The sequence below is a fragment of the Mobula birostris genome, chromosome 7 (assembly GCF_030028105.1).
Source record: "Mobula birostris isolate sMobBir1 chromosome 7, sMobBir1.hap1, whole genome shotgun sequence".
Classification (NCBI taxonomy): Eukaryota; Metazoa; Chordata; class Chondrichthyes; order Myliobatiformes; family Myliobatidae; genus Mobula; species Mobula birostris.
Window position 1 is genome coordinate 70722800 of NC_092376.1, and position 16553 is coordinate 70739352.

The 16553-nt window shown below is 39.0% G+C and overlaps 1 protein-coding gene across 4 annotated transcripts in view; it reads left to right on the plus strand.

Moving 5' to 3' along the window:
- fat3a (FAT atypical cadherin 3a) overlaps positions 1 to 16553 on the plus strand; it is a 728759-nt gene that overhangs the window by 589691 nt on the left and 122515 nt on the right. For all 4 annotated transcript variants that reach the window (XM_072263367.1, XM_072263369.1, XM_072263370.1 and 1 more), the window contains exons 12-14: positions 12811 to 13007; positions 13138 to 13291; positions 14834 to 15067. In XM_072263367.1, coding sequence (XP_072119468.1) covers positions 12811 to 13007; positions 13138 to 13291; positions 14834 to 15067 — 585 coding nt within the window. The remainder of the gene's footprint in view (positions 1 to 12810; positions 13008 to 13137; positions 13292 to 14833; positions 15068 to 16553) is intronic.

Here is a 16553-nt window from a genome sequence, read left to right on the forward strand (position 1 = left end):
ACAGCACAATACAGGCCCTTCAGCCCACGAAGTTTAGCTGAACATGTCCTTACCTTAGAAATTACCTAGGGTTACCCATAGCCTTCTGTTTTTCTAAGCTCCATGTACCTATCAAGGAGTCTCTTAAAAGACCCTATCGTATCGCCTCCACCACCGTCGCCAGCAGCTCATTCCACGCATTCACCACTCTCTGCATAAAAAACTTACCCCTGACATCTCCTCTGTACCATCTTCCAAGCACCTTAAAACTGTGCCCTCTCTTGCTAGCCATTTCAGCCCTGGAAAAAAGCCTCTGACTCTCCACATGATCAATGCCTCTCATCATCTTAAACACCTCTGTCAGGTCACCTCTCATCCTCCGTCGCTCCAAGGAGGAAAGGTCGAGTTCACTCAACCTATTCTCATAAGGCATGCTCCCCAATCCAGGCAACATCCTTGTTGCTAATGAAGTTCCAGAATAAGTATCTATGCAGCAAATTCCTTTGTCTGATCCTGTGTACTGGAAGAAAGTGTAGTTGATGCTTCTCCTTGACTAGTCTGGATGGCCACTTTAATGCAGAACTGAGTCGGAAAATGTGGGAAGAATCAATGGCAGGAGCCAGGAATGATCCTGAGGTGAGAGTAAAGATAACCTAGTCTTCAACTGTGGGAGTAATTCAGCCATGTGAATAAAACTGTATTGTGAGCTCACAGGGGTTGAGCAGAGGTCACAGCTGATTTGGTGAAGGAATTATTCCTCAGCAAAGACTAACTAGGAGGCTTGTCATTTCTGAATTCCAGCTGGAGAAGATTTTAGATGATGAGAGTCTGTACACTCACTCATGGATGTCCTCATTCCAGCCAGTATTGGCTCCACCATCTTTGGGCCACTTCCATTCTGTCTAAAGATTTGAATACAGAAAAATAATTGAAAATGGAAATGTTATAGTGTTGAGTATCTTCAGTATGAAGAGCAAGAGGTGAAGCTGTAGAATACTGTGAACGAATATAGCTAAGACCTATTTTGAGTGATAGTTTTTTTTCAGGCAAGCTACTAACAGTTAACAAAAAAGGATCTCGTGCTTTCCCAGCATATATGACAAATAAACTTATCAGGCTTCCAACTGTGTACAGGTATCAATTTTAACGGATGTTTCGTTGACAAACTCTACCAACTTCATCAGGGATGATGCCTGGGGATGTCTAGTCCAGTGGTATTTAAACCCCTGTCATCTGTCCCTCCTGATTGGTTGGTCCTCATCCAGTCAGATTTTAGCTATCCCACCTTGTTTACAATCGAACTCAGTTCTTACCTAGAGCGAGACCTTCGTCTTTGTTAAAATTCTTTTCCTTTAGTTTTTATTTCAATGGTTTCCTTCACCAGGTGGTTCCAAAAGCCATTGGTGTGACACAGTAGTTTTGTAGCGTTGAAGTCAATCCTGTGACCATATTGCCAGTTTCTCCAGGTAACCCAGACAGATGCACCTCCTGTGCTCCTTGATGCGGGTTTCCACTGTGTATGCTGTCTGGCTGATATATCCTGTAAATGCCAGCTGTCATGAGTCCCAGGTCATCTTTGACCCGCATAAACTGTGATTTGAGTTTCCTTATGGGTTTGTGGATGGTATTAATCCGGTATTTTTTCAGCATCCTGACGACCCTTCCAGAAACCATGGAAATGTAGGGAAGTCAGTCAGTAAGAAAGGGTTCCTCCTCGTTGTTAGGTTTCATGGCTTTTCTGTCAGCCCTTTTAAGGCCCTTTACTGCCTGGTGAAGGAAGCCATTGAAATAAAACTAGAGGAAAACAATTGTAACAAAGACAAAGGTCTCGTTCTAAGTAAGAACTAGAATTAGATTGTAGACAAGGTGGGACAGCAGAAACCTGCTTGGATGAAGACTAACCAGTCAGGAATGGACAATGGGGGTATTAATACCACTGGGCCAGACATGCTCAGGCATCCTCCCTGATGACGATGGCAGAGTTTGTCAATGAAACATTGGTTTAAATCGATACCTGTACCCGGCTAGAAGCCTGAGAAGAGTGTATTCACCTTTTAACGTCTGATTGTTCATTATGAGAATGAAATGTTATTTTTCAGCTGGTGAGGTTGAAGGTCATGGTAGAGTTGATGTTATGTCAGGAGAGTTTTGCACCAGTCTATTGTGTCTGGTGTGAATGAAAATCCCTCTAGAAACTGAGAAGTTGCATATATCTCCTGGCACCAAAGAAACTCATACATATTCCTAATTCTGCTCTGCTCTGTGTTAACCAGAAATTTCAATTGGCAGCACTATCTTTTATAGGAGTTAAGAATTAACTCATTCAAAGAGGCCAAATGGCTCTTTGTGCTATATGATTCAAAACTGAAGAAAATAACTGACCTGCAAACAGAAATTGATCTCATAACTTCCTACCCTACTAAACAAAATGATCTGTGCAGAAATTTGAAAAGTATTTTGTCAATGGCATTCCATTCAATACTGCTTTAATTTAAATTCTCTACCTATGTACTCCAGTGATGATTTGTAGCTCTGACTACATTTAGAATTTGTGAGTAGGTTCATGCAATAATCCTTAAATAAAGAGGGAATGCAGTTCAGGGTCACCTATTAAGACAACAATGTCTTTGTGTGACATGTACACTTGAGCAGGACATAATTATCATGAGTAGCAGAACTGATGACGAGTCAGCTCTAATTATGTAAAAGATTAAGTTGTCCACTGGAGAATTTTGATTCTGCCACTGGAGAAATAACAAATAAACTTATCCAGAAAAAAAAACACGGATAAGATTGTTAAAACCTGAGAGAATTCAGTCCAGGATGTCACCATCTGCTATTGTTTCTCTCCTGTGAGTAAAGTGTGCAGTGCCATTGTGTAACATTACATTGAAGGAAGTATTTTGAAACATTGTAGTTGAGTGTCTTTCAAAGTTCATTAAGGATTAATTGAGCTACATCAAAATTACTGCTTGTCTTATCTCATACAAAGCTAATCTTACTGCTCCCTGGAAACAGGAAGATACTTCATTTGGAATGATATTGCAGCCTTAATACTCTTTGGGGTCTTGGCAAAATGTCATGGGAAAATATCATTATATATTACATTACTGGGTATATTTCTGTAACAGAGAGAAGGGTTTGAAATTCAGCCGTGCCTGAAAAGGCAAATTAAAGCTTTGTAGGCGTGGGAGAGGGCTCTGACAGGAGTTGAGCGGGTGGAGGTGTATCTGTACAGTTTTGAATGAGCTGATGAAGTTCCATCATGGACAATTGGACAGTGTTCAAGGCATTGTAAAGTAAGTGTTGCAGACCTTGGGAGTATCATGGACTGCCCAGGAGCATTGGTGGGGTTGAGAGTGTGGGACTGGGAGACCTAGGGGTACATGTAGGCAGTACCTTCAAAGTAGCAACAGAGTCATACAGGGTGGTGAAGAAGGTGTTTGGCATGCTTGACATCAGAAGTCAGGGCAATTGTACAAAAGTTGGAACATCATGTTACACCTTCACGAACAAGATGTTGATGAACCTGTCTTAGCTGGAAAGGGGGTAGAAAAGATTCACAAGGACGTACTGGGACTGGAGGACTTGAGATACAAGGAGAAGCTAAATAGGTAAGGGTTGTTTTTTCCCTGGAGCATAGGAGCCTGAGTCATTACTTTTTTAAAGTTCTATGGCATCATGAGCGAGGTTAAGGTGAATGGTCACAGTGTTTTTCCCTGGGAAGGGGACTCAGACATTTATGGTGAAAGAGGAGAGTTTTGAAGGTGACCTGAGGGGCAATGTTTTCATTCAGAGGGTGTGGGTATGTGGAACAAGTTGCCTGAGGAAGTGTTACAATTACATTGTTTAAAAGGCAATTAGACAGGTATATAGAAAGAAAATACCTAGAGGTTTATGGCCCAATTACAGCCAAATAGGATTATCTCAGGTAGGTAACGATCGGTGTGGATGAGTTACACTGAACGGCCTGTTTCTGTGCTTCTGTGACATGTGATTTGATATCAGTGGGGTGGTCTGCTGGATAGGTAGACAGGAAATGAGGTCAGACTCTTAGAAGGTGGGAAAGGTCAGACATATAATCAGGGACAATAAGGACATCGGGAAAGATGAGAGAAAACTACTTAAAGATACATCTCTGTGTTAAACAAGGGGAGCCTCAGACTTGATGGCAGATGGTAAGAAAGATCAAGTCTCCTTTTAACTAATTCTGAAGTAGGCATCTATTCTCCAGTTAAAGTCATCTTCATTATGAATGTCTCACATTGTTGACAGGCACAAGTGATGTCAAAGTATGAATTACACACCGTTTGACACCAATGGATACACCTGGTAGCTTTTGTGATTGTATGTGTCAGCCACACAGAAAACACACGACCACATAGATAGAAATGTGTTGCATGAACACAACGTGGAGTTTTGATAAAATGCATCAATGTGATCTACAAAAACCTGACGTTAACTAACAATTTCTAACCCATACCACAAATAAGTTCATCAAGATTCAAGTCCATATGTTTGGGATTCTGTATTGATGATGTTGCCAATTGACTTTATGTTTTATGATTTGTTACATACTGGCAAGGAGTAAATCAGTTTTTGTAGTGACTACTATTGGGACTGATGTCAGATGATCTATGGGTGGTACTTAAAGTACTTTCTGGGTGAATTATGATTATGACCCACCATATGTGAGAATTAATGATTGCAATTTGCATATGCCATATTTCACTGCTTAAACCATTAGTCTACAAGCTGATGAACAGAAATATGGGTGTTTTTTAAAGATATACTCTAACAATGATTAAAAACCAAAGCAAATGTTAATGATGATCCTATTGAAAGCATTTTTGAATAGTTTTATTGCTGAAATATTAATCTTACAAAACTGCAAGATAGACTTAAAACAAGTTTAATTTATTTATTTTGTCATAATGATTTTAAACTTGTTCCCCCTTTTATTATTTTATTTCGTTTCAGCATTGAGTAGTTTTTCTGAACTCTTCTGTTATTTCCCAAATCTTCGCATTTAGTTTTGGTGTTCTCCCGAATCGCTGTATTGCAAGTAAATATACTGCGTATTTCTTTGTTGTTACTAAGACCAGTCCATTTAATGAACGTCATACACCAAACCAAAAAATATTGCTGCAAGGCTAAATTTTTGCTATCAATTTTGCATAGTTTTCACTTGACTATCCAAAGCTTGTTCCGATCTCAACATAAGAATGCAATGCCTTATTTTCCCCCAAGTTATGTCCTGTTTAATTCTGCCTCTTGTGGTGGTAAAAAATCTGATTTTGGTCCTACCTTGAAGCATGAATCCAAGTTCAAAGTTGCCCAGGTAGCCTTTACTTCACAGCATCCTAAGAATGGCCTAAATGAGTGTGGTTTTGTAATATTGCCTTAAACTTTACATTCCAAAATTTGAACTACTACTACATTATAGGGATGGTAGTATGGATGTTACTGTATTAAAAAGTAAAACTTGGAGCTATGAAATAAGAAACGATTCAGTCTGAAAAACCAAGGAAATCATAGTTAAATTGTTATCAATAAAACTAATTATAAAATTCCTGGATTGTCATCAAAAAGCCAACTATATCTCCATTTTCCTTGGACCTAGATTTATGTGGACTTCATCACATAGCAAAGTCATTGACTGTAACTACATTGCAATGTTCAAAATTCAAAGAAATTTATTAGCAAGGGACATATATGTCACCATATACAACCATGCGATTCCTTTTCTTTTGTGGGCAATCATAGTAAATATAACAAACACAGTAGAATCAATGAAAGACCACACCCAACAGGGCAGACAACAATCAATATGCAAAAAAAGCAACAAACTGTGCAAGTAAAAAAAGAAAGAGAAATATATGTAATAGTAATAATATTCTTGATAATAAGCAATAACTATCAAGAACATGAGATGAAGTGCCCTTGGAAGTGAATCCAGTTCAGTGGGAACAGTTCAGCAATGGCACAAGTGAAGTTAAAATAAAGTTATCCCCTCTGGTTCAAGAGCCTGATGGTTGAAACTGGTGGTGTAGGTCCTGTACCTTCATTCTGATGGCTGCAACAAGAAGAGAGCACTGCCTGGGTGGTAGGGGTCTTTGTGATGGATGCTGCTTTCATGCGACAACACTTCGTGTGTATCAACTCAGTCATGGGGAGGACTTTACCCATGATGACTGGGCTGTAGCCTCGTACTTTTTGTAGGCATTTCTTTACAAAGCCATTGATATTTCCATACCAGGCTATGATGTAACCAGTCAATATACTCTCCACCAAACATCTATAGACTTACCAAATCTTCGCAACCTTCTAAGGAAGTAGAGGTGCTGCTGTGCTTTCTTCATAATGGCACTTACGTGTTGAACGCAGGACAGATCCTCTGAAATGATAACTCCGAGGAACTTAAAGTTGCTGACGCTCTCCACCTCTGATACCCCATCGAGGTCTGGTTCACGGACCTCTGGTTTCCTTCTCCTGACATCCACCACTCAGCCAGATTTTCAGTCTCCCTCCTACTGATTCATAACCACCCTTGATTTGGCCAACCACAGTGGTGTTGTTGGCAACTTAACTATGACATTGGAGCTGTGCTTAACCTCACAGTCAAGTATAAAGTGAGTAAAGCAGAGAGCTAATAACACAGCCTTGTGGTGCACCTGTGCTGAGGGCAATTTTGCGGGAGATGTTGTTGCCAGTCCAAACTAACTGGGGTCTACAAGTGTGTAAACTGAGGATCCAGTTGTAAAAGGATGTATTGAGGCCAAGGACGTGAAGCTTATTGATTAGTCTTAAGGAGATAATAGTATTGAATGCCGAGCTGTAATCAATGAAGAACATCCTGATGTATACATCTCCACTGTCCATATCTACCCAGGATTGAGTGAAGAGCCAATGAAATAGCATCTGCTGTTTACCTGTTGTAGCAGTAGGCAAATTAGAGTGGATATAAGTAGGAGTTGATCTGCTTCATCACTAACCTCTCAAAGCACTTCATCACAGTGAATGTAAATGCTACTGGATGATAGTCATTGAGGCAGGTTAGCACATTCCGATTAGGCACCAAGATAACTGAAGCCTGCTTGAAGAAGTGGGTACCTCAGACTGCCAAGTGCAAGGTTGAGGATGTTGTGTGAATCTCCAGTCAGCTGAACAGCACAGGGCTTTAATATTCGACCAGGTACCCTGTCAGGGCTGAATGCTTTCTGAGAGTTCACTTTCCTGAAGGGTCCACTCAGGTTGGCCTCAAAAACTGAAATCACTGGGGGCTGTGTGAGTTGGTGAAGGTGCTTCCATGTGGCTCAGTAAATTACGTATTTACCACAATGAATAATCATTAAAGTTCAAGTAAATGGTTCACAATCACTTTCTCAGGCAACTAAAGATAACCAGTGCTTTCATCAACATCCATATCCTGAGGAACTATAATATATCTGCATAATTGTAATAATTGTCTGGCAATGATGAATAGAGTGAAATAATTCTTATTGTATATTCACAGCTGTTACAATAGGTAGAAATGAGCAAGATTGGTTATCATTTGACAGTATGTTTTAATGTCAATAATTAGATTCTAATCACCAATTAATTTCATATATTTGAAAACATTAAATTTAATCTCGTAGCAAAAAAACAAATTATTTTGCCATTCATTTTTATTCATACCATATAGTACAGAACTTCCGGCCCACAATGTTGTGCCAACCTTTTAACCTACTCAAAGATTAACCTAGCCTTTCCCTCTCACATTCCCTTCCCTTCTTTCATCCATCTGTCTAAGAGTCTCTTAAATGTATCTGCCTCTACCACTATTGCTAGCAGCATGTTCCTCATACCCACCACTCTCTGGGGGAAAAAACACTTACCCCTGACATCCTTCCTATATTTTCCTCCAATCACCTTAAAATTATGCCCTCTCATATTAGGTATTTCCACCCTGGGAAAAAAGTGCTAGATCTCTACTCGATAAAACCGTAAGACATAGATCCATCAAGCCTGCTCCACCAATCATCATGGATGATCTATTAATGATTTGCCATCAATGCCTCTTATAATATTATATATCTTTATCAAGTCATGTACTCCTTCACTCCAAAGAGAAAAGATAGATAGATAGTGAATGCAGCAGGCCAGACAGCATCTATTGGAAGAGGTACAGTCGACATTTCAGGACAAGACCCTTCGTCAGGACTCTGACGAAGGGTCTTGGCCCGAAACGTCGACTGTACCTTTTCCAATAAATGCTGCCTGGCCTGCTGCATTCACCAGCAACTTTGATGTGTGTTGCTTGAATTTCCAGCATCTGCAGAATTCCTCGTGTTTGCATAGATAGATAGATACTTTATTTATCCCAAAGGAAATTTCAGTGTCACAGTAGCATTACAAGTGTACTGATAGACAAATATTAGAAAAGAAGTACAAAGTTTGTAAGAAAAATATAAATAAAAGTTACCTTAAAAATAAGATGTACAAGATCTACAAGTCAAAGGTTACAAGATTTCAAAGTTCACACTGATAAGCTTGTTGTGCAAGGATGACCATAATATTATACAGAAAAGGGTGCACATTCTCACCGTCCAGATAAGTGACGGTAGTATAGCACAGTGTGTCCACGATGGGAGGTTGTGGTAAACAAAGATTAATAACAGTCCAACAGGAGGGTGTCATCACTTCCCCAGCTATTGGTTGACTAATGGCTGAAAGTAAGAATGATCTTATATAGGACCCTTTGGAGCAGTCTTGGTCTATTACTGAAAGTGCTCCTCTGTTCAGCCAAGGTGGCATGAAGAGGGTGAGAAACATTGTCCAGAATTGCCAGGGTTTTCCGTAGGGTCCTTTGTTCTACCACAGCCTCCAGTGTGTCCAGTTTGACTCCTATAACAGAGCCAGCCTTTCTAATCAGCCTGTTGGCATCACCTGTGTTGATGCCATTGTCCCAGCACACCACCACATAGAAAATTGTACAGGCGACAACAGACTGGTAGAACATATGAAGGAGAGGCCTGCACACTCCAAAGGACCTCTGTCTATTCAGGAAGTAGAGGTGACTCTGGACCTTCTTTACACGGCCTCTATATTAATGATGTCCACTTAAGTCAGAAAAATGAAATGATTTCACTACTTCAACAAGTTAGGAACTGTGAAGAATTTGAACTTATTGACTATCACCTTGAATGCTACATTGAAAATAAAGATTTGGAGGATGCCTTCATCGACAGCATAGTATAAAGGGAGTCCATTACACTGGACAGCAAAGATTATGCTTCCTCAATCCTCTTGGGTATATCTTATGGATTTGGGCTGCTGAACATGAAAATCGCCATGAAATTTCCCTATCATGCACCATTGCTTTGAAATCACCCATGATTGTTACTTCAATTTATAATTTATGTCAATTAAACTGTTGCCCAAAATGTAAGCTGAAAAACTTTGTGTTTTGTCCAGGCATGCCTGGACATTTTAGGTAGAACAGATGCTGCATAGCAGGACAGGGTTTCGAAAGACTTTAAGTTTTTGTGAAGGATTTCGATATTTGAGACAGATGTTTCCCAGAATAATTGATGCCAAGATTAAGGAAGGTATTTTTGTTGGCCCACAAATCAAGCAGGTCATCAATGACGGACAATTCAAAGAACTTCCAGTGGGACCGGAGAAAATTGCATGGAAGGCATTCAAGGATGTTGCTGAAAACTTGCTTGGCAACTATAAAGCACCAAACTATGTGCAGCTAGTTGACAACCTGCTTCAAGCATTCAAAACGATGAAGTGCAACATGTCACTGAAGATTAATTTTCTGCATTCCCATTTAGACTTCTTCCCTGCAAATCTTGGCACTGTCAGTGATGAACATGGTGAAAGGTTTCATCAGGACAATTGTGGTAATGGAGAAACTATCAGGGCAACTGGAATCCATCAATCCTGGCTGATTATTGTTGGACACTTAAGTGAGAAGCCTCAGACACTGAGTACAAATTAAAATCATCAACAAAGCATTTTTAGCTTAGTTGGACATCAGCAAAGCACCAGCACCATTATGCAATTAAAACCCCTTTTTTACCTGGCGTCTCTAGAGATGTGTTCGTTAGCCCCTCGCTAACAGCCACTGGACTCAGTGGTGGGAAAACTAGCTTTCTCAAATTCCATACGTCTGGGGTTGGTATGACTTGGGTCCACCAAAACTAGGAAGTTGGGATGTCTCAACTACCCGAACCCTAATCTGTGTGGCGTGTAAATACTGCCCCCATGCAATTAGCTGTTGGCAAAAAATTAGCAGGTCATACCCTGTATACAATTATAAAGGAAGTACGTTTACAAATTTCAACTTTATTGATCAGTTGGTAGGCAAAAAAAATTTAAGGTCCATTACAGTTAACCCAGTCCAAATGTGCACATAAGTTGGAGCTGATCTTGAAGTTCACACACTGGACCCACAGTCTGCACATTAACACACACCACCTACTGAATGTCGCTCAAAATCTATCTCAAACAAATGGGCTTCCCGACGGGAGTATTGGTCCTTCCTCCTTGAAGCCATTCATCTGCACAAAAGCACCTAGTGCAACAGGGACGGCATCCTTAGCCATCTTCCCTCCTGTCTTCTCCCAGCTCCCGGCACAGAGTCCTCTATTTACACCAGTGTCTATCACAAAAACTTCTCTGCCCAGTGTTCTCTAGAACCTTCTCCCAATTCCACCATCCTGATTGGCTGACACAACTTTCCTAAGTTGAACAACATAGCTCAAACCCTAACATGCTAAAAGCAGAACAGACTGCTCTCGCAGAACTGCCGGACTGAAATACCTGCAGCATAGCAGTAAAACTCTTAATCAGGGAGTTACGCAATTCAATACATTACATTCAATAAAAGTTAATTTCTTGTTTCTTGATACAAGTATTTGTGTTCGGTCATAATCAAAACAAATTTATGGGGACTTTTTCATTTACAGGTAAAAAAAAATGTGATATGGGTGAATTCCTCAATCAATACATATCAGGACAAATTTTTATACTACCCTAATAGTATTGTTAGTGTTCTAATTTATTGTGTATTTCATTTCAATACATAATTTGTTATGCAGTTTGTCTTCTTTATACCTTTTTAACTATTTCCATGAAACTTTGGCTAATTGGGGCAGCCACCACCTTGGAGCAAAATGTACTGGCCTCAATGTGTCTCACTTAACCAGAATCCACTGTACTGCTGTTTTCAAATATTGTGTCAGTGTAAAGGTAAATTAATCACTATTGGGAAGTTCCACAATTTGCATTTGATTATCAAGTTTCAATGAGACTGAAAGTTATGCTAAAAAGTTTGGGCACAAGGACACTACTGAGCATCTTTCTGAGCATTCTCATTAGTCATTTAAAAAATTTCCAGGGAGCTGACTGTTCTACGTAAGTGTAACTGAAAAAATGTTTTGTCGAATTTTTCACATAACATGATGTACCACTGATTTACAATGCTTTTGTTTTCAAATAAATCTTTATTCATCAAACTTCACCAGTTATAATTTTAAAATATATCAAGATATATTTGTTCTAATCTATGGCAGTTTTGTGTTTTGGTGACAAATGAATTTGAGTGGAGACTTGAGGACTGAGGAAAGTGGAGATTAAGTACAAATTGCTGTAAAGTGGAGATCTGATGTGCAATCCTCCAAAGTTATTGAAATGACTTCCAAAGTTATTAAAGTGAGCTCCTACAAACAACTGTGAATAGAACACAAGCAGATAAGAATATTGCGTAACATTTTATTTTTTATTGGCATGTGTTTTGTGCTTTGTCTTCAGCCATCCCAGTTACAAATGTCTTACCACTAAGCTTCCACTAATGAATTCTAGGAAGCTTGGGAAGTACATGGAAGGGAAATTAAACTGCAGAATCCATGTTCATATTTCCTTGAGCAATTGTTACTAAGATTTTAAGCCTATATTTCCCCAAAATGGTTGTGTGAGTCTAATCTATATTCCCTGGAGAACTGAACAAGTCAGAAGGTGGGAATCAATCAATTGAAATTTTGGAGTGAGGTATTTTCTGCTGTTAATTTAATATTTTGTCACTTGTCACAAGTGACCAATTATTAATGAATTTGTACCCCTTAATCTAGCCCTGCATATCACCTAAAACTGTCTGAAATAATCACTTTAAAATTTATATGCCATTCTTCAAAATTATTATTCATTTAGATAGTTGTCTTGTGAGAAGTGTATTAGGTTCCAGATTTTTAACCTTAACCCAGAAGAGTGCCAGGTTTAAGAATTGAATTTCTCAAGTTTTTGCTAAAGGTTGTAAACTGGATTAGTAATGCTGTCTTGTCGGATCTGAGCTCCCCACATGATAACTTCAAAACTTTACTTACTCCAGGTGTAGATCCCAAGTGAACTTGAGCAGTTTATGGCACTAACGAGAACACCTGAAAGATTGAAATCAAAAGCTGTACTGGTAATTAAATTTAGCTTCAGGTTAGTTGCCGTGGTGCTCAGTATGCACTTGAATGATTTTCTTTCTTGATGTGTGTATAGATAAATTTTCAGAAGTTATTTCAGCTGTATTGGTAGGTAAACTAAAAGCAATTTTATTTTCCGTCAAACTCTGTTGTATATAACTTGAATACTATTGAATGAACACAATTGAACACCATTGATGAAAATATGTATTGTTCACATTTTGAAAGTTACATTAATAGACAGGCCTTTATGGCATTATCTCACCAGAATAGTGTCTTTCATTAGATAATACTTTTATTGACACTGAGAAGTATTATCTACCATGTTCAAAATTTAATTATCTTCATGTTCCTATATATACATATTTAGGAGGAAATCCTAAGGGGAAGTTTGCTCTTGGTTTGGTTCAGAATGAGTGGAAGGTCTATGTGAAAAGGCCATTAGATCGTGAGGAACAGGATATTTACCGGCTGAATATTACAGCCACTGATGGACTCTTTGTATCAAGAGCAGTGGTAGAAGTCAGAATATTGGACACCAATGATAACGACCCAGTGTGTAACCAGGTGAATAATTTCTTACTCTGTCTCTCCATTTGTGACTTATAAGAAATCCCTTTTTAGTATTCCAATATTTAAATGTTTGAACAGTGATGTTGTATCACTGTTAAAATCTGTTGCCATTAAATAATTGCAGGTCACCTACACAGAGAATATAGTGGAAGATATTCCACCAAATAACGTTATTCTAAGGATCGGTGCTCATGATGCTGACATTGGTTCTAATGCAGAAATAAGGTATTCTTTGCATGGAGCTGGATCAGATAAATTTTTCCTTGAACCGGAAAGTGGTAAGTGGTTATGTAACCTTAAAACAGATATTCTTTTTTTTAATTTATTTTTGAAAAAAAAGATGACCCACATATGTACTTGACAACTGTTTACTGCATTATCGTTTTCCTGAAGGATGAAAGGGCATCCCCCAGTAACAGAGATAGTCTGCCTAAAATGTCTTCATTATCTACCAATCCAGACCAGATAATAGATCAGACCTAAGATCACATAGTCCATAACTACTCACTGAGGCACTGGAGAATAGCTATTTAGTTTACAGAGTTATGACAAAGTTGAAAAAATCCCAAACATAATTTATACAAGGGGCAATTCTTCGGTTATATAAACCTGGCTATTGAATGTTGCCAAAATTTAGAGAAGCATGATAGAAAAGTACACTAGGACTTGTGAAGTGGGTTTTAATTTTAGTTAAGGTTAGAGGGCAGATTTCACTGCAGTAAATCAAAAGCAGCTGCAGGTAAAGAACCTCGTTATAAAAGAATGATCAGATTAGCATGCCCCACGTTACTATGTATAAGGCCATCAGTGTGCTTACACAATATATTAATGCAAGAGGAAAAATCACAAAATTGAAAAGCTTTTCAGAAGATACTGTGCATATATTCTTTCTACGATTAAAAACTTTCACACAGTATTAACTTGTGATTTTTAATCATCATATATGTGCAGAGTAACATGCCTGCAAAGTGCACGTCATTGTAGTGGAGTACAAAGTTCACCAGCTGATAGAATTGAGGAGACCTACAGGCCTAGCTGCAGTGTAAAACTCAGCCCCTTCCTTGCTTTTTAAAAATCTATTTATTTATTTGTTTACTTGTTTGCTTGCTTACTTATTGAGGCACAGCACGGAACGGCCCCTCCGGCCCTTCAAGCCACACCACCCAGCAACCCCGAGTTTAACCCCGGCCTCATCACAGGGCAGTTTCCAATGGCCAATTAACCTACTAACCAGTACATCTTTGGACTGTGGGAGGAAACCGGAGCACCCAGAGGAAATCCCACGCATGCCACAGGGAGGGTGTACAGACTCCTATTTGTGTTTGATTTTGAACTCTGAACTCTGACAGCCCGAGCTGTATTGGCCTCATGTTAACTGCCATGGTGCACTTTCAAGCACATTGCATCATGGAAATGGCTGAAGGGTGTTGTACAGCAGTGGACAGTGGAAAGGCCACTAGGACGGTCTGGAGGAAGGGGTTCAGGATGAAATCTGAGGCTTGATTACTACTCATGGGGCCTCTGCCTTGAGGCATACCCATGGCACGTGAATCTGATGATTGATCAGATCTCTAAAGTCATAAAATGGGACTCTCACAGACAGCAAGCCTGATGAGCAGTCAAGATCGACTGTTTCATCCCATTGTTTGTGGTAACAGTGCACACCGCAGCATGCTAGTTTTTATTTGGTTTCTGTCAAAGAAAAAGTATAATTTTCCCTTCAGAATTATTCTGTAGAATTTCATCAAGTCTTGAACAATTTAGGATTACTTGCTGCTCAATGATATATTATTTATTGTGCACCTTTTATTGTCTTATAGGTGAACTCAAAACATTATCAGCTTTAGACCGTGAGGAAACTCAAGTATATAATTTGATTGCCAGAGCATCAGATGGAGGTGGGCGTTACTGCCAGTCAGGAGTAGTTCTGACTTTGGAGGATGTGAACGACAATCCACCTGTATTTTCTTCAGATCATTATACTGAATCTGTATACGAGAACACAGTAATTAAAGTTCTGCTGACAAAGGTCGAAGCAACAGATCCAGATATAGGTATGTCATTGTCTAGTTTTGAAAATTTGCTGTGGCACTTTATAAAACGGGAAGCAATAATGGAAATTTACAGGTACACAAAAGACTGAGAATGCTGAAAATCTGGAGCAAAACACAAAAGAGTTGGAAGAACTCAGTGGGTCAGGCAGCATCTATGGAGGGAAATTTACAGTCAATGTTTAAGGTTGAGATCCTCATCAGGACTGTCCATTGTCCTCCATAGATGCTGTTTAAGTTCCTCCAGCTCTCTTGTGTTCTGATGGAAATTAGCTGGCTTTATTTCAGTTGCGGTAACTTCTTTGATAATCAAAAAAAAACATTGCCACTAAGCCTTCGTAACTTTGACTTAGAAACAAGTATGTAGTATTTTTGATAGCTTTCTAAGTTTGCACTGAAATTAATAATATTTACTTATCATCATCTTCATATATCAAAAATTGAAGGGGAATTGAAAAAAGAACCAATGAATGATTTGACACTTTCTTATAGTATAATGTTTTCATTGGTGATGTGCAATAGGTGGTACATTGCTTGCATCTAGTCTCTTATATATTTTGCTATTGGAAAAAGCATATATTCTTTTGGTTTCACAATAATATATCATTTACTTTAGCCCGTCAGGTCACAGACATCCTCACCTACTTCACTGTTGGTCTGCAAAGGATATTCTAATGAGAGAACACTCATATTGGTTATTCCAATGCTCCTCATGGCTGACCTCCTACCCTCCCTTGGGAAATATCAGCTCAGAAAGAATGCTGCTCAACACATGTTATGTCATGCCAAATGACATCAAACTCAATCCATTCAGCATCCTACATGCCAAGTTTGGACTTAGTTGTGTTTTAATTTTCCCTCGATAGCTGTATAACCATTTCTGCTGCTTACGACTCTGAACTATTCCCCTGATTAACATCTTTTTTTGACCTTTGAGGGAGCTGTCATGCTTTGATCTGACTTGGCCCTATTCTATGCAAATAAGTATGTTAAAACCGAAGCCAGAACAAGCATTTAGCCACACAGACCAAATTCTCTTTCTTTGAGGCAGAGTTCAATTTATTTCTTTTGCATTTGGTCATTATTTTTAAGTGTAGTTTTGCATCATATTTGCTGTATGTTGCTGATAAATGCTACCGGTGCAGTACTGCATCTTTCTTGCATCCATTTATACTCGTGCGTCAGGTAGCACAATTGCAGTCGCTAATGCTATACCACCCCAAATAAACTTCTTCTGTTGAGTTGCATAAAGAGTTTCACCAATAATGTGAAAAATAAGGTCAAATACTGTAGCTGCCCACCAGTAGGCATTGATTAACGTGCAACTTGATTAAGTCAGTGTTATTTCCTGGTGCAAATAATGCACTATCTATACGATTGCACAGTAACAAATTTGATTCAGCGAGACTAGGTTTGCAGCAGTCAAAAACTAGGTATTGAATTATTTATTCAGTTTTTTGACTGAAACTTTATGAGGAAGAGGCAATCA